Source organism: Muntiacus reevesi, chromosome X, assembly GCF_963930625.1.
Source record: "Muntiacus reevesi chromosome X, mMunRee1.1, whole genome shotgun sequence".
Classification (NCBI taxonomy): domain Eukaryota; kingdom Metazoa; phylum Chordata; class Mammalia; order Artiodactyla; family Cervidae; genus Muntiacus; species Muntiacus reevesi.
The window spans coordinates 51,801,012-51,818,832 of record NC_089271.1 but is presented as its reverse complement, the minus strand read 5'-3'; the positions used below and the strand labels follow the sequence as shown (position 1 = coordinate 51,818,832).

Genomic DNA, 17,821 nt, shown 5'->3' with positions numbered 1-17,821 from the left:
CATTTGTTCGTTCTTCCATTCAACAAAGTGTATACCAGAGAGTGTAAATATATTAATTCATCTGCATAAAAATCCTGAGGTAGGTACTATCATTATCAGCATTTTACATATGAAAGCACTGAATGAAGGCCATGGGAATACATGCTCAAGATTAAAGGGATAGTAAATAGGACAGAGAGAAGAGAGTGCAATGGACAGAAGGTGGGGTGGTGCCTGCTGTGCTTGAGGGAGAGCAAGGGCACCATCATGCCTTAAGTAAACAATGAGGTAAGTGATGGATCTGAGGTGAGAAATTAATGCAGGGCTTTGGGTTAACAGTGAGGCACTTCTCAAAAAGTGACACTGTAGGCTCAAGCAGAACCAAGATTTAAACTGAAGTCCTGCCCTGCACAGGTCACCTGGAGCCCATCTACTGGTATCTGCAGTTTAATATGGCCATCTCCACAAAATTCCTCAAGTACCAATTTGTTTTATGACTGAAGGTCTTTGAGGTTAAAGATAGAGACTGCTGGATGAGCAATAGGGGTCTGTAGGGTGAGGGGTATCTGTGGGTACATGATAAGTAGTCTGTGGGGTGAGTGAAGGGATGTCTGTGGGATGAGTGATAGGATATGGTTAAGTGATGGAAGATCTGTGGGGTAATTGGGGATCTATAGGGTGAGTGATGGGGAATGTAAGGTAAATAGATTCTTCAAAATCATTATGGGGAGTTTACAGAGTGAGTGATTGAGGGATCTATGGTGAGTGATAAGAGACCTATGGGGTAAATGATAGGGCATTTTGTAGAAGAGTGATAAGGTCTGTGCAACACATGATGGGGGAATCTATGAATGAGTCATAGAGTTGTACGTGATGGAAGGTCTCTTGGGGCAAGTGATGGGGTCTGTGGTGTGATGGAGGTCTGTGAGGTGAATGATTCTCTCCGTCAATTAAGCAAATGAAAGGCTGTTTGTGGGGAGAGTGATGGGTATCTTAGGAGTTAATGATGGAGTATGTGGGGTAGTGGAGTGACTTTTGTGGGGGTCTTTGGTGTGAGCGATGGGAATCTTTAAGGTAGTGATGGGGTTCTTTGGAGTGAGTAATAGGGGATATATGGAGTTAGTAATGGGGTATTTGTGGGATACCTGATCAGGAGATAAGAGGCTGAGTAAACTGAAGAACTTGGATTTGGAAAATTCTCAGCCTGACCATATTTCAAAACAAGAAAGGGTACATTCTGGAGAGAATGCCAAGGGTGTGGATGGACGATCATGCCTTAAAAGACTTTACAGATGTGATTCATGGATCTAATTAACCATCAGGGGAATCTGTGGGGTCAGTGATGGAAAGTTGTGAGGTCATAGGTTCGAGGTCTATGGGATGATGATGCTGGTCTATGGCTGAAAGGATGGTGGTCTGTGGAATGAGTGCTGGAAGGATCTATAGTGTCAGTCATGGGGCACCTCTGGGGTTAATAATTAAAGATCTCTCAGTATAGGGTCAAGATCTTTATTTCCTGATTAAGAATTCCTCAATAGCCGGTGTTTAAGCCTAGTTCATCACTCTTTAGTTCTGCTTGCTCTTGGCTTTTGGGGCTTTGGCATCCAGTATGCTCTGGGCATGAGCAAGTTGCTTTATAGAATCCAGTATGAGGAGTCCGGGCAGCACCAGCCACAGGGCGTTCAAGAAGACAAAGTAAAACCAGAAGTAGAGTGGGTGGCCCAGCTCTCCGTGCTGGAATCCATCACGGTACTCTGTCAGGAAATAGAGCACATCTCCATATACCTGACCTGTGGGAGGTAGAAGGAGAAGGAAACTCCGTAAGGAAGAGGAACAATTCCAAGCCATTTTCCAAGTTATTAGAGCTCAGAATTCCCAAATTCAGAGACATAAAAGTTCTGAAATCACATGACTGAAGATTTGAGAAATCAGAAATGTGAGAATTCCAGAAATCAGAAGCTGAGACTTTCTGAACTCAAGAGAGTTCATGTCTTCAGAATTTAAACTCAAAATCCTTTCATTTAAGACAGCTCAGGATTCTAGGACTAAAGAGAACTCACATTTCCAGAAAGCTAACAACATAAGAACATAAGAGGACTGAATTTCAGACGAAGGAATCTCAGAATCTTGATTCAGAAGAATGCTGGGGTTTCCCTTGGGCCACCTCATGTAACTGTAACCCTCATGAGAGACTTTGTGATGGAGTGGGAGGAGAAATGAACTCTCCTGGATTGAGAACACAGGCCTGGAGGGGCATGGCTGTTCCAAAACCTCAGGGAGTTTGTCATTCAGTCTGACTCAGCCCTGGATGGGCACAATTGAGAAGTCCCACGCGCAGGAATGCCCCCATGTCTGTAGATCCCCCATCAAGCCCTCAAGCACCCATTGTGGGCCTTCTCCTCACCCACAGAGACCACAAGCTGTAGGACAAAGCGGAAGGGTTGCTGGCGGAGAAAAGCGATCACCACCCATAGGCTGAGTGGTCCCCACAGGTAAGCCGTGATGGTCTCCATGCATATCATGAAGTTATCATCCCTGCAAGAGAAAGGATGGAGGGGGCACTGGCATAACTGTGCTCTACCTACAAGGCACCCCTTAATGCTCCCTGACTTACCTCCCCCCAAAACAATGCAGGTCTCCCTTGACAAACACTTACAGAATGTATCGGCTGTCTCCCTTGGCATACTCTTTCCCTGAAGAAGACAAGAAACTTATATGAAGAACATCAGCAGGAAAAGGAAGTCAGACTTGTGAGAGCCGAGGGCTCATGTAAGAAGGCAGGCTTTATAACCTCCCCATGCCTCAGTTTCCTCATCTGTGAAATGGGGCAGCTGTTTTTATATGTATACAAGATAATGTGTGCAAACCTGACACAGAACATTAAGTGTTCCTGTGATTGTCTTGTATTCAATAAATGTTTGTGGAATAAAACCAGGCAGGTGTAAATGATGGAGTGAGGAAAGTAGCCAATGAGAGAAAGAGAGAGAGCTCGAAGGTGAACAGATAAGTAAATGAAAGAGTAAGCAGAGATCACTAAGGAAAAGATAGATTACCCAATATAAAACTAGACAGGAGACTGAAATAGGTTTTTCACAAAACAGGATTCTAAATGGTCAATAAAGACATGAAAGGTACTTATTAATCACTAAGGGAAAGCAAATTAAAACCATAATGAGATATCACTCACATCCACTCAAAGGACTAAAATTTAATAAACACCCAGTCATAGCAAGTACTGATGAGGATGTGGACAAACTAACTCTAATATACTGCTGGTGGGAATATAAAATGGTGCAGCCATTCTTGAAAAGTTTGGCAGTTTTTCAAAACATTAAACACACATCTACCACAGGACCCAGATATTCTACTCCTCCACATCTACCCAAGAGAAACGAAAGCAGATCTCCACACAGAGACTTGCAGAAGAATGTTCTAGCAGATTTATTCATGAGGCCAAAAAGGAATACTGTTCGTAACAGCAAAAGATTAGGGGAAATACCTATTAATACTGGAAAAGTCAAATAATTCTGTAACATTTATGCTTTCAAGCTCTTCATAAACTTATGAGTGTCCTCATCAAAAAAAAGCAAAGTTCAGAAGCAAAGTTCATTTAAAAAAAAAGCATGCTACCATTTATACAAAAGGAAAAATTAAAATGATGATGATGATGATAATAAAGTTATATGGCATGTATTGTCTGCCAAACATTGTTCTAAGTGTCTTACATGTATTTGGGTATGACTATTATCCCTCTTCTACAGTTGAGCAAACTGAGGCTTATGTGTGTAATTTATGTGTAAAACCCTGAAAAGAAACATAAGCAATTATTTGGGGAAACTTGGTGGATAGAAGGTAGATTTTTACTGCATACCTCTAAATGGCTTCATTTTGGACCCATGTGAATATACATGCAACAAAAGTTAAATAAATTTTAAAAATTTATTTTAAACAAATGGAATAAGAGTTGGTGGGTAGGTAAACATCTAAGCCAATCCCTGCCCAGGAAATTCCCTTCCACAGCATATTGAAGAACCCAGGACTCACAGAGTTGAGATAAGATGGCTTGGTCTCCGAGAAGGTCCGCGTGGTAGAGGCTGAACCAGCCCTCAATCACCAAGTGAATGAACCCACATACTGCAAACCAGCACAGGGACAGTCTCCGCCAAGTCCCAAGTGGGACGACCGCAGCACGCCCTGACAACAGCCATGTGGTCACAACTAAGACTCCAGAGACGGAGAAGAGGCCAGCCAGGATATGCCAGGTGGGGCAGTCATTAGGCACAAAGTTGTCTAGTCTCAGGTGCTGAGGCCAGTAGGGGTGCGTGGGGCTGGCGTTGGTGGTCATGTCTTTGTAGGCTGATGGTGGTGTGTGGATATGCAGAAAAGAGAATTAAAAACAAAAAAACCTGAACAAATACAAAGACATAGAATGAGATCATAAAATCATATCCAAATAGTTTATTATGACAAGAAATGTAAGTGGATTCAATTAACTGATTAAGACTGACTCAACTAAAAAAATCTAATTATATACTATTTTAAAAACATGAACATAAGTCCACAGAAAAACTGAAAGCTTGTTCCTGCCCTCTGGGAGCCATATAAGGTAGACACAGGAACCAGAACAGGTCCCAGCTCTCATTGATCTCATTGGGTAAGACAGGAACCAGGCCTAGTCTCTGCTCTCATTGGTCACAGTCTGGTGGTCAGACACAAGAATCAGACTAGGTCCCAGCCCTCATTGGTCATGCTCTGGCGAAGGAGACACAGTAACCAGGCCTGATCCCTGCCCTCAGGGGTTACAGTCCGCTGGGGGAGACACAGGAGCCAGGCCCGGTGCCATGCCTCATAGGTCTGCTAGGGGAGATTTGCAGGGGTCACTGTCTTGCATCCTGCAACGTAAAGCTATTACCCTCCCCATAGTCCTGGAAACTGCAGGACAGACAAAAAAGATGACTAATCAGAACTACACCTTCAGGTTCAGTGTATGGGATTATCCGACCCCTCCCGAAATTGCTCACCCTGCAGCCAACCCGCAAGAAAGAGGAAAGTGGAGGGCAGGGGCCTTGCGCCGGGAGCTAAAGAGGAACTAAAGAGCTAAAAGGAGCTAAAGAGGAGGGACAAATACAGAGACCACCAATCCGAACTAGAACTGATCCAATCCTCTGGTTCAGCTGCCCGATGAGAAGGCAGATCTTTTGCAGTCCCGACAACCGCGCAGTAGCCGACCGCCCAGCGCAGGCGCGTGGGGATGGTGAGAGTGGCAAAGCTGCGGGAGAAGCGGGGGCGGGGGAAGGGTCTCGCGCAGGCGCGCCGAGAGCTGGCCATTTAGCAATTGCGAGCTAAGGGATGGAAAGGCAGTTCAGGCGGAGGGCACTCACTCAACAGCGCGTTTGCAGCGGCCTCTCCCACAGGTTCCCGGGTCTCTCTAAGATCGGTCGCTGTTTCCGAAATATCAATACTTCAAATCCAACCCCTCACAGGTTCCGCCTTATGGAACTGGCCAATGGAGGAGCTGGAAAGGAGGCCAGTGCTGCTCTCAACCAATAGTTATTGTCTGTGTGCCGCCGACCCGCCCTCACGCGTGGTACCATTTTTGCTGCGGAGAAGCCACGGTTGGTGGGCGTTTTCAGCCAGAAGCCAATCTGTGGCAAGTCTTGGCTTCAGTTTCCCTAACCCCTTATCCACCCCATCAGAAATCGGGTGTTTACCTGCTGTTGAATCAGCATTGCGTTGCCCTCATTTGTAAAAGCAGAGCAACCAAAACTTTCCCCAGATCAACCTTCAATCCTAACCCCCCAAATGGGCAAGGAAACAATACAAATAAGTCCTGGTGGCTCAGCAGTAAAGCATCCACCTGCAATGCAGGTTTGATCCCTGGGTCGGGAAGATCCCCTGGAGAAGGGAATGACAATCCACTCCAGTATTCTTGCCTGGGAAATCCCATGGACAGAGGAACCTGCGGTCCATGGGGTTGCAGAGAGTTGGACATGACTAACAGACAGATCAAATCTTACTGCTGCCTCTGCCTCTCCCTCAGGCCATCGCCATCCTGACTTCAAGTTAGAAGAACCAATCAAAACCCAAGCCCCTCAGCCTTGCTGACCAACTGACACGTAGGCCCTCAAACACCCTGTGCCAACACTTAAGAGTGAATTGAAACTCTGTAACTCTAACCCAGTGGGCACCCAGACTATTCAGTCAGTCTCCAGACCCAACCCAGGCCTTCTATCCAATTAGAATCCACACCTCTCAGTCCTAAGGACCAATAGGCATCAACTCTTCCTCAGTCTTGCTTTTCCTCCACTGTCCCTGTCAGGGCAACCGGTTAGAATGGGAATTCCTGTTTTTCAGCCAATTAGAACAATTAGAATCAGACCTCCCCCACATCCAGGTATCCAATCTGTCCTGGTCCCACTCAGACCTAGCACTGCTATCCTCAGGCTCATCATTCAATCATGAATGATAAATGAACTACAAACCAATCACAACCTCCCTCTTCATGGTTTCTAGCTTCCAAACCTTTATCCATGCTGTGTCCCCTTCCTAATTCATTTCTATTCCCCACTGAGCAGTGAAGAAAGAGGCTTTTGTATATTTCCTACTTTTATTTGATAATAACAAACTGTATAAAAAGGGAAAAGGAAGGCGGGGAGGCCCTGGATCTCCCCCTCTCTGCTTCCCCAAGCATCCCCCACCCCTAGGCCCCAGGAGGGACCACTCCCTTCCCGCCTTGTGGTGGGGTGGGGATTGACAGGCATGGAAATGGTGTGTGTGTGTGTGTTTGTGTATGGGTGTTGAGGGGGGTCAAGGATGGAGAGAGGGTCAAGAATTAGAGGGCCTTCCCTCATCACCCATCAGAGCTGGCACCCTGAGGAGGGGTCTTGAGGGAGCTTGTGATGGTCCACAGATGTGTCTCAGCCTATGAGACGGTAGAAGATCCAGCATCCAAAAGTGACCCAGTGACTGGCCCAGCTGAGCTCTGACCATTTGTGGACAGTGTATGCCATGCCGTAGCCCTGTGGGAAAGAGGTGACGGTTGGTCCCACTCAGCAAGAATAAAGATCTCAGGAAAACCCATCCTTTGCTCAAGGATGTTTCTGTGACTCCACTGCAACCCTGAGTGAGGCCCCAGAGAAGAGACTGAGTATATATGAAAGGTAAGCAGACTTAGTCTTTTTTCTTTTGTGTTTTCTCCTCTTTAAAAAATTTAAATACGAGACAAGGCAATCCCACTTTCTGACCTGTACTCTCCCTTATATATAAAGAGTTCCTAGAAATTGAGTTTTTAAAAAGACAAACAGTAGCAAAGGAGGTGAGTATGCCATTTTCAGAAAAGGAAAAAAATGAAATTACTCTTAAACATATCAAAAGATACTCAGCCTCATGCATCACCTCCCTCCACTCGAACTGACAAATGTATCTGTGAAGTCTGAGAGGCACTCTGTTATTGTTGTGACAAACAGGATCACACACTGCTGGTGGGAGGGTGAAAAGGTAACTTCTCCATTGCTATCAAGACTAGATCCTATAGTTCTGTCTGCTCCTCTGTGAATCCACATAGATGTGACATTATTACGTGCTGTAGCATTACTTACAATAGAAAAGGAGTGGAAAATCACCTGGGTGTTCACTGATAAAGGACAAACTATATTATGTCACAATGGAAAAAATGAATGAGGATACTCTGTGTCTTTTTTAAAAAAATTATTTATTTGGCTGTGACAAGTGTTAGTAGGAGTATGCATTATCTAGTTCCCTGACTGGGGATCAAACCGAGGCCCCCTGCATTGGAAGCACAGGGTCTTAGCCACTGGACCACCAAGGAAGTCCCTACTCTGTCTTAATGTGGGAAGTTTTCAGGAATTATGTGAAAAAAAAGCAACATGCAGCAGTGTCATTCATGTGTTACCTTTAGGGTAAAAACCAGGGGGATGGAATTAAAAATATTTTTATATCTGCTTATTATGCTTATATTTTAGAATAATAGTTCAATAAAATGAACAAGAGTGGGTACCCATAAGAGGATGGAAGTAAGATGGTAGGAATAAGACTTTCCCCTAAATATCTTGTACACTGTTTGGTGTTTGAACCATGCGATATGCATTAACTATTTTTTTTTTTTAGCTGTGCCTCGAGGATTACAGGACCTTAGTACCCTGACCAGGGATTGAACCTGGACCCCAACAGTGAAAGTGCATATGCTAACCACTGGACTGCCAGGGAATTTCCTGCATTAACTGTTTTTTAAAGTTTTAATAAAAAACCAAAAATTTTATTTAAAAAGAAGCAAAACCCAGATTTTATATATTCAACCTGAATGAAAAATCAAAAATTGTTTTTAATGACAAAATATAAAGTTTTATTTTCAATTAAAAATTGAACTAAGGGAGTTCCTGGTGGTCCAGTGGTTAGGACTAGGTGCTTTCACTGTGGTGGCCCAGGGTTCAATTCCTGGTCAGGGAACTAAGATCCCACAAGATGCCTGGCATGGCCAAAAAAAAAAAAAAAAAAGAGAAGCAAAAGCTGGATCCTGTTAGTGCCATACGAATAAACATCACTTTCAAATTGTTTTTCATTTAAAGAGGAGTAAAAGCTGGAATGTGCACACTCTACCTGAATAAAAATAGTATATACATTTTAACATACACTTTTAAAGTAGAATCCAGGATTTGCACAATCAATATAAGTAAAACTATTTTTAACAAATTAAATAAAGAAAACTTGCGAGTTCTACCTAAGTAACAATATGATGAAATAATTAACTTTTAACAAAGGAAAACTCAGATTTTGTATTCTATCTAGAGGAAATAAATTTTATAAATAAAATAAACATATTTTGCACACTTCATCCAAGTAAAAGATCCAACAGTATCAATCAACCAGAGGGACAATGGGAGAGAAGGACAAAGAAGGACAAGCTGGAGACACTAGATACAAGGTCCCCATGTCTTGTCCTCCACAACTTTGTTCTTATGGTTCTGATGAGCAGGTAGCACATCCCTGGGTGACCCCCAGCCCAGGCTCCCCCGCCCTTACCTGTTCCTCTGTGGTGTCATCCACATCAACATCAAACAGGGAGCCCAGGTAGGCTAGGTGAAAGATGGCCAGGGCCCCAAAGAACAGGTTTAAGGCTCGTACCCCCAAGCCCTGTGGAAGACAGATGGATAAGCCTGGCAGCTGGACCTAATCACTGTCCTCCAATCCCATCTGGGCAGGTGCTCCCAGGGTAACACTCTAGTCACAGGAATAAGGATGTCCAGGGCAGTCCCCACCAGAGTACAAAAGAGATGGTGTGATCCTCCTGTGGGAGCTCAAGGGGTATCCAAGGATGAGGATACTGTTAGCTTGAGAACATCCAAATTGGGGGAGATTCAAGCATTCAGGCAGAGGAAGAAGAATGGTGGGTGGGGCTTTGAGTTGGGGGTTTATGGTAATAAACATTGGCTGTCTGGTTAGAGGCAAATCTGAAATTCTCCGTACTTCTTGTTGCCAAAAGAATGAGAAAAAAAGACAAACCAAAGCAAATCGCTACTATGACCTACATGGCCCACCTCTCCCCCTCTGACTCACTCTGCTCAAGCCATCCTGGCCTCCTCACTATTCCTCAAAAATTTCAAGCACTCTCCCATCTCAGGGTCTTTACTCTGGTTGTTCCCTTTGCCTGAAATGCTCCCCTTCCTTACGTCCTTCAGTTAAAGAACTCAAAAGTCACTTCCTCACTTAAACTTGAAACAACTCACCCCTGATACTTCCCTCTCCCCTTCCCTTATGTATTTTTTCCTTGGCACTAATCACAACCTAACAAGCTACTATACTTTACTGACTTATTTTTTATTTACTGTCTTCCCTGTTAAAATGTTTGTCCCAGAGGGCTGAGATTTTGGTTTATTTTGTTCATCACTGTGTCTCCAGCACCTAGAACAGTGCCTGGTGCCAGGAGGTGCTCAACACATGTTCATTGGGAAAATAAACGCTAGTGGGTATACAGCAGTTGCTTGATACATTCTTATTAGAGAGATGGACGCCAGTGAATAGAGGTGAGGTTATGAACATGGTTCAGGACTGGAAGAGAAAGCTGGGCACCCTGAGACAGATATAAGATGGAAAGAGAAGTAATTTTTTTGAGGGGGGGGAGTTGACCACACAGCTACCTAGGCTGAATCCTCACCAAGCGATGCTGGTGTGAACAGTCTGGTGGGCACCGTTTTGATAAGACACAGGCACTGAGAATCCGAGCCAGGCGCTTTCGCAGAACTAGGGCAGATGAGGGGGAGGGGAAGGTAAGACTGTCAGGTTAGCCTCAGGTAACAGTGGTTCCAGCCCACCACCAGCCAACACCAGCCACCGGTCCCATCTGCTGGGTTGGGTTCTGCACTCACCATGCTCCACATAAGTGATAAATGCCAGGGACAGCAGTACTGCAGCCAGGTGGAAGCTGAAGCCCTGGGGTGGGGTTGGGGGCAGTGAGGTGAGTGAGCAGGAGGCCCCGCCACCCCCACCCAGCTACCATCCTGATCCCACTCTGCTCTGCTCACGTGCAGGAGGGCGCTGGCTGCATAGGTGACTAGCACGGCTGAGAAGGTCCCCAGGTGGAGAGCATTCTTGAAAACATCTATGGGGAGGGGGGGAGAGGTGGGGCAACAGTCTCCTGAGCTTTTCCCCTGCCCTTCCTAGGGGGCCATTAGGGCAGGGTGAGGATACCTGCAACCTCTCAGGGCTCCCAGGATGAAGTCTCTCTATAATGGCCTCCAATTTCACATTATCTAAACTTAGCTCCTGATTGTCCCTCCCAACCTGTTCCTCCTGTAGTCTTTCCAAGTGTAACCAATGTCAACTAAACCCTTCCAATTCATCAGGACCAAAAGCCTCACTATCACCTTTGATCTGCTCCTCCCCTGACTCCTATAACCAAACTCTTAGCATATCCCGTCAGTTTCAGCTTTGGAGTTTATCACTGCTGCCCTCCCCAACACCCGTCTTTCCTCACAATAGCCAGAGGATCCTGTTACAACCCAAGGCAGCCTGTGGCTCTCCTCTGCTCATACCCCTGCTCTGTCTCTCTCAGAGAAAAAGCCAAAGTCCTCCCCATGGCCAGAGAGCCCCTATAGGACCAGGCTCTGTCACCTCTTGGACCTCACCTCCTGCCACTCATCCCCTTGCGCACTCTGCTTCGGCTCTACTGGTCTCCTCACTGTACCTCAAATGTGCCAGGTATACACCTGCCTCAGGGCCTGTGCACTGCTGTTCCTGCCATCTGTTACATTTCTCCCATATATATTTGCATTGATTGCTTTCTCACCTCTAAGTCTTTGCTCAGACTAGCTCCTCAGTGAGACCTTCTCTGGTTGCTTTATTTAAAATTGCATCCACTCCCACCCACACATTCCTAACACTCCCAGATCATCTTCACCTTCTCTCTTTATTTTTCTTACCACAGCACATATCACCACCTGAACTACTGTGTATTTTTTTTTCTACTGTGTATTTTTTAAAATTATACTGCTCCCCCAACAAAAATGTCAACTCTACAAGGACAGGAGTTGTTTGGGAGGTTTTTTGGTCCCTACTATCTTCAACTTGTATGAATGTGAAAAGGGGTGTGAGTTGATGACTGCCAGCCCTCTTGGAGTGATGACTTTGTGACTCACAGTTATTTAGCCAATAAGACATGGGCAGGTTCCAGCTTGTGACAACTTCCACCATGGACCGGGGCAGCTCCACATTCAGTGGCTTAGAGACTGTCAGGTCCCTGTGGGAAAAAGAGACACGCAAACTCATTTGGGATTTAACCCACCTGAGAGTCACACTTTTGTTCTTAGCTATTCCCTCCCCTGGGAGCATCCCCCCTCCTCCCTGACGCTCCTCTAGGCAGCACCCTGTGGGAGATGGAGCCCCCCCAGCCCTCCCCACCATTCCAGGTGATCCTTCTCCTCGGTGAAGCCAGCCCCTGCCAACGTGGCCGTGGCTTCGGACAGAAAGCCCACAAAGTAGTTGCTGAAGTGGAAGGAGACAGCACTCTCGTAGGCTCGCAGCCACCTGGGGGAAAAGGAGCCAGAGAGAGAGGCATCATGCTCAGGTCCAGGTGTGATACACCCCAGTTGCCAGCATCCCTGGCCCCACTCCGTAGACTCACCTTACCATGGTGCCCCTAGGGGTCAGGAAGGCAGCAGAGAAGAAAGGAAAGAGAGTCAGAGAGGCCCTGGAGGCTGGTCTGAGTTGTTCATCAACAATGCAAACAGAAACATGGCAGCAAAAGAGGTGAGAGTCATGTTACGATAGTCACACACATCCATCCTTCCATGCCCTGTTGGTCAGTTTCAGGTGGCTCAAATCGATGTGTGAGCTGCTCTATGATATGACACGGTCCCACGGCCTCACCTGGTCAGACATCCAGACCCAGCCACTGTTAGAGGCTGACCTTACAGCTACATGGGCAGACACACATACTGTCAGACTCCCAGCTCTCTGACCAGATTCAGTGACCACAAGACACATGGAAGTCCTTTAGTTAGGCTCAGAGATCATCAAGCACACAGTTATGTACACATACACAATTCTACACTTAAGACAGTCATCCTGTCAGTTGTATAATCAGACATGGTCAAAGACAGGCAACATCTTCCACTGGAAAAAGTGTAGGTTCTGGATTCAGGCCTGGGATTAATGTCTGGCTGTAGTTGGGTGACAGTGGGCAAGTCATTCCACCTTTCAGAGCCTCATTCAGCATCAGACACAATCAGTGGCCAGTGAGGAGGGGAGAAGTTCATGTAATCAAAGAGCTGGATGAAATCCTAGTCACACCAGGGGTGGATGGTCAGTCCTGCCCCTCCGTTGGACAATACTGAGGAGCCAGAGAAGGCAGATCCATTGGCAGAATCATCACAGACATACACACAACACACCACAGATCCATTCCCAGCCACAGTTAGAGACAAGCCAGGTTTATCCTATCTAGTGACAGCCACATGCTCCCATCACAGACAACTGCACAGCCAGCCAGCCAGCCAGAACTCCAGTCCCACACAAGGAGTCCCTGGCTGACAGGCAAAAACCCACACACACTTCTAGCCAGTGTCACAGACAGGTCAGCATCGCCAACCAACACATATCTGTTGCTGTCTATTGCACTCATATAACTTGCTTCTAATGATGGAATAGCAGATAAGATGGACTGACAGACACAGTATGTAATGGAGGATCTACTGTATATGGAGTTATAGGGCCAATCATGGTCAAACCAGAGCCTCAGACAAACACTCACTCACTGGATAGATGGTCGGACAGTCTCAGACTCACAGAACCAGTCAGTTACAGACTATGCCCCCATGCCCCAGTCAGCCCCACTCGCCCTCAGCACCTGCCCTCATTTACCTGACTTTGCGTTTCTTGCTGTAGTAACAGAAGACAGACAGAAGCATTAAGAGACAAGCTCAGAGCTGGGGAGACCCCAGGTCCCTCCCCAACCCCCTCCCTGCCGGGCAGAGGCCTCGAAGGTTGTGCTCACTTGCGAAGGAGGCGGTCACCATCGAGGGGAATGAAGTACGGGAAGAGGTAGGGCCCCACACAGGTGGACAGCACAAGGCACAGCAGGGCCAGCGCCAGGCTCCGTGCTGCCTTCTGCAGCCATCGGCGGCTCTGTGGGGATCAAGGCTCCATGAATACTGCCTCAGGGTGGCTCCCATGGTCCCTGCCCACCTGTCCACCCAGGGCCTCACCAGCGGGCGACCTTGGACGGCCTGTAGGTAGCTGTGGAAGGATATCCAGGGCCCGAACACGATGGTGCCCACGAAGTAGAGGTAGCCCATGAACTCCACAGGCGAGGGCACTGCGCCCACCTCGCCCCTGTCCAGGTCGAAGCCCAGAGACACCGCCTTCATGGCCACGATCATCTGGGCCCCTACATGTGGTGCCCATGGTCAAGTGGATGAGAAGAGAGCAGGTAGCCATGGGGGGGATGTGGGGATCACCAGGTGAAAGGCGGTAGGAAAGAAGAGTGCAAGGGTGGAGAGGTGGGCACAGGGTCAGACAGGCAGTGGAGTAGGTGGGCCCAGGATCGGCAGACGTTCTGACTCTATAGAGAGTCGGGCACAGACATGAGATGGGACAGACAGATGGGGTGGGGGAAGAGGCATGGTAGAGAGAAACACAGACGTGAGGGGAGTCTGAGGGCTGCGTGGCCAGTGAGCTAGGCAGATGAGGGAGAAGCATGGGGAAGGAAAGAGACAGGGTGGGGGGATTTAGGAGAGGTGGAGGGGGGCTGGAGGGCTGGGGCAGGGGACAGAGCCAGGGCTGCCTACCTCGCATCTTGTGCCATGTCACGGTATCCACCATGTGCATCTCACTGAGGAAAAAGGTGGTGATCTTGGCCCTATGACTCCCCTGGCCTCAGACATGGCAAAGGGGGGAAACCGAGGTGCAGAGAGGGCATATTTTCCCTGCCCTGCACAACCTCATGGAGGAAGAGTTCTCCAGGGCTCCCTCCTCCAGGGGGAGCTCAAGTCCCACCTGTCCAGTGTAGCCCTTTGGAAAGAACAAGTCTCCCAGATTTCCACCGCCTCCAGAAACATCCTATGCCCTCCCTGTCCTGGACAGTCTCATGAGGGGTGGCCTGGGGACCCACCCACCCCCACCCACTCTTCTGCTGATGGTACAGGGATGAGGACTCACGCCCATACCCCATAAGCAGGTAGATGAGGATGGTGACGGAGAGGAAGACGCCCCGATGGGAAGAATGTCGGCAGAGGAACAGCACGAGGTAGCACAGGAGGCTGAGCAGCACGACCCAAACCATGTGCAGCTGGAAGAAGTGGTAGAGGCTGAAGAAGCCGCCTGCCACGGTGCTTGCATGCTTCAGGTAGGATGGCAACCCTTCGGGTGGAAGAAAGAGAGAACATGATAGGGAATTAGAGGAGGGTTGGTAGAAGGGCAACCTGGGCAGAGTTCACAGCTCAGGCAAAGGCTTAGCGGTTGGAATGTGGTGGGATTACAGGTGACACAAAGCAGGTTGTGGGGAGCTGGGGAGGCGGCTTGGGTTTAAAGAAAAGAGACACCTATAAAGGTTGTTTTGGGCACCCTGGAGGAAATCTAAATCACTTATATTGGATAACACTGTAGCATTGAGATTAAATTTCCTAAGGGGTGATGGTTGAGGCTATGGTGGGGGGAAGATGTCCTTAGTCTTGGGGGACACGTGCAAGAGGATTTGGGGTGAAGTGCAGCAGGTTATTCAAGTGATTCACGAAGATGATCGAGCAATCGACAGAGCGAGCTAATGTGGCAGGATGTTGACAGTTGGAGAATCAGGTGATGCGTATATGAGTGTTCATTATACTATTCTTTCAACTTAGCTTTGCAGTAACTTTGAAATTTTTCAAAATGATAAACCTGGGGAAAAATAAAACATCCATTTAAGATAAAAGAACAAGAAAAAAGAAAGTGTAGAACTTCTGAGTCTCCGATTTCCAAAATTCTCAGCATCCTATAGGAACCTTGGGGGCTTGGAATCTTATCTTTTAGATAAAGGCATGCCCTGGTTTGTGGAAACATTTCAGAATCTTAGAATCCAGAAATCGTATTATGATTCTAGAAATCCAGAATGCCAGCATTTTGGAAACATAGTCTGTGAGAATTTCAATGTGTCAGAATCCCCAAACCCTGTAACATGGTACTTTGGGATACATGGTACTTTTCATAGCCCTGTGGCATGTGCATTTCAGAATTTTATAACCTTGGGATGTAGGCCTTTCAAGATCCCAAGATTCAAGAACCTTAGCTTTCAAGAGTCCCAGAACCCAGGGATACTGAAAGGCATGGTTTGGCATGGCAGGATGAGACTTGGTGCATGGGGTGGCCAGGTTAGTAGGATGTGGGGTGGTAGAGTGGGGCTTAGCCTGGTGGGATATGGTAGGCTGGACATATAGGAGCCTGGCTTGGCAAGATGTGGCAGAATAAAGTGGGTCTTGGTATGGATAAATGTGGCAGGTGTGATATGGCTTGGCATGGTGGCCCATGGGGCAGGCACTTACCAAGCCTCCAGAGGAGGCGGCAGGCGAGGCAGATGGCAAGGAGCAACCAGATCTGGTCAAGGCCCTGCTGGGCAGTAGGCAGGAGACAGCCCTGCAGCAGCTGCTGGAAAAATTCCTGGCGGCTGAAGGTAGCCATTGCGGACCCCCACGGATGGATGGACAGATGGATAGACCTGCCAAAGGAGGGACACAGAGGAGGCTAGCTGGGATGTCCATGGGGCAGATGATGCTCAAGGGATGGATTTGAGCAATCAGATTTCAGCTTAGGGTATGGCGGGGGGAGGGTGCGAGTGTCAGGTACATCAGACTGAGCCGCCCCTGTGTGTGTATGTGTGTGTGTGTGGGTGTCCCGGGTGCCCATACACAGCCTGTGACCTGAGGTGAATGAAGGATCTGTGTTCTTGTATACTGGGAACAGTCCGGGTCCGACGGTGATCGAATGGTGTACATTCTAGGCCTGTATATCAAATTGAGGGGCTCCCTGGTTTGCAAGGTAGAGTCACGCTATGTGGAGGGCAGAGAGGGAGATCCTGTGACACTCGGGGACCGTGTGCATCTCTCCTTGAACGGAGGTTGGGGGTGTCCTGTATCCCCCGCGTGCCCCATCCCACCCCCACCCGGCCGCCAACAAAGCCCTTCCCAGGCCCGGGGGCTGCAGAGAGGTGGAGATGGCGGTAAGGGACACGGCAGAAGGGGGAGTTGGAAAGGTGATGGAGAGGGGCCCTAGCACACGCACTGCAGACCCACAAGGGGAGGCCGGCTCAGGATGCAAGCGGGAGAGCAGAGCGTGCACCACCGGCGACCTACCTGGCAGTAAGGAAGCTGCGGTCCAAGGGGCTGGGGAAGTGCCGCCGCGGCCGCCGTCGTCGCTGCCTCCTCCCGGCAGCCTCCCCCGCAGGCCGCAAGGCCGGGACCAGCTGCAGCTCTCAGGGCGGCGCGGTGAGCGGGCCCTTTAAATCCCGGGCCGGCCCGGTCGGCCAATAAGAGAAAGGGAGCGGGGCGGGGACGAAGGAGGAGGGGAGCGGGAGGATTGAGGGAAGGAGCTGGAGGTTGAGTGGAGCCGGGCGCGGAGGACGTCGGCTCGCGGAACATTGGCTCCCGCAACTTTCCGACCTTTTAGTGTGCCAGTACTTGAAGGGTCGTGTCGGGAGGTCTTCTGACCATCCAAAAACAAACCGTCCAATCACCAAATTCCTAATCCGTGGAAGCCAAGATGGGAAAGATGGGGGAGGGAGGAGAGAAAGCCCGCTCCTCCACTCATCCGCCTCGCCCTGAAATTGCCCACCCGCGCACGTCTTCGTGACACTGTTATGCTCCCGTTTCACAGATGGGAAAATAAACCGAGGTCTCTCCTTACCCATCCTTTGAGGGAACTATGGGAATTTCCAACCATCCCCAACATCAAAGACCAGCCAGAAACACAAGTACAGACTGTCACCTGGGAGCACGAATTAGGCGCCTAGGCGTCCCCCTAGGGACTCCCGGTGAACACTTAGCTTATCATTGAGAACTGATTTGCAGGTTGACTTCCCCACCAGACTCACTCCTGCATTGAGGGTGACCCCAGCAACTACTGAGTGTTTCCTATGAACCAGGAGGCTAGTGCAGAGCACCAATTTCCCGGTGGCTCAGCGGTAAAGAATCCGCCTGCAATGCAGGAGACAAAAGAGACATGCGTTCGATCCCTGAGTGGGGAAGATCACCTGGAGAAGGAAATGGCAACCCACTCCAGTATTCTTGCCTGGAGAATCCCATGGACAGACGAGCCTGGCGGGCTACAGTCCATGGGCTCCTAAAGAGTCAGACATGACTTG

General features: G+C 48.4%; 2 protein-coding genes across 6 annotated transcripts; both read right to left on the bottom strand.

The window, feature by feature from the left end:
• Positions 1–1,474: 1,474 nt before the first annotated feature.
• On the bottom strand, positions 1,475–5,479 carry EBP (EBP cholestenol delta-isomerase). 3 transcript variants are annotated; one of them, XM_065915234.1, is made up of 5 exons: positions 5,361–5,479; positions 4,024–4,385; positions 2,636–2,672; positions 2,384–2,514; positions 1,475–1,769 (listed from the first exon to the last, which is right to left on the bottom strand). In XM_065915234.1, the coding sequence occupies exons 2-5, from the start codon at positions 4,322–4,324 to the stop codon at positions 1,546–1,548; spliced, it is 693 nt and encodes a 230-aa protein (XP_065771306.1). In that variant the 5' UTR covers positions 4,325–4,385; positions 5,361–5,479; the 3' UTR covers positions 1,475–1,545. The 3 variants fall into 3 exon arrangements, with proteins under 3 accessions (XP_065771306.1, XP_065771309.1, XP_065771307.1); XM_065915237.1 differs by having other exon boundaries at positions 4,024–4,335; positions 5,361–5,470; XM_065915235.1 differs by lacking the exon at positions 5,361–5,479 and adding an exon at positions 5,001–5,198.
• Positions 5,480–6,583: 1,104 nt separating this feature from the next.
• On the bottom strand, positions 6,584–16,952 carry PORCN (porcupine O-acyltransferase). Of its 3 annotated transcripts, XM_065915293.1 has the most exons (15): positions 16,815–16,952; positions 16,008–16,180; positions 14,658–14,850; positions 14,280–14,323; positions 13,698–13,879; positions 13,487–13,617; positions 13,354–13,371; positions 12,116–12,130; positions 11,893–12,018; positions 11,631–11,731; positions 10,518–10,594; positions 10,362–10,425; positions 10,151–10,236; positions 9,019–9,129; positions 6,584–6,998 (listed from the first exon to the last, which is right to left on the bottom strand). In XM_065915293.1, the coding sequence occupies exons 2-15, from the start codon at positions 16,141–16,143 to the stop codon at positions 6,897–6,899; spliced, it is 1,386 nt and encodes a 461-aa protein (XP_065771365.1). In that variant the 5' UTR covers positions 16,144–16,180; positions 16,815–16,952; the 3' UTR covers positions 6,584–6,896. The 3 variants fall into 3 exon arrangements, with proteins under 3 accessions (XP_065771365.1, XP_065771366.1, XP_065771367.1); XM_065915294.1 differs by lacking the exon at positions 13,354–13,371; XM_065915295.1 differs by lacking the exons at positions 12,116–12,130; positions 13,354–13,371.
• Positions 16,953–17,821: the final 869 nt, after the last annotated feature.

What these genes read in the sequence shown, in the direction of transcription:
- PORCN (XM_065915293.1), bottom strand. Translation starts at nt 16,143, where the DNA reads ATGGCTACCTTCAGCCGCCAGGAATTTTTCCAGCAGCTGCTGCAGGGC. An exon ending in GACATGGCACAAGATGCGAG is followed by an intron (nt 13,880 to 14,279) that starts GTAGGCAGCCCT and finishes CACCACATGTAG; the next exon opens with GGGCCCAGATGATCGTGGCC. An exon ending in TATCACTTATGTGGAGCATG is followed by an intron (nt 10,237 to 10,361) that starts GTGAGTGCAGAA and finishes CATCTGCCCTAG; the next exon opens with TTCTGCGAAAGCGCCTGGCT.
- EBP (XM_065915234.1), bottom strand. Translation starts at nt 4,324, where the DNA reads ATGACCACCAACGCCAGCCCCACGCACCCCTACTGGCCTCAGCACCTG. An exon ending in AGCCATCTTATCTCAACTCT is followed by an intron (nt 2,673 to 4,023) that starts GTGAGTCCTGGG and finishes TGTCTTCTTCAG; the next exon opens with GGAAAGAGTATGCCAAGGGA. An exon ending in GGAGACAGCCGATACATTCT is followed by an intron (nt 2,515 to 2,635) that starts GTAAGTGTTTGT and finishes TTTCTCTTGCAG; the next exon opens with GGATGATAACTTCATGATAT.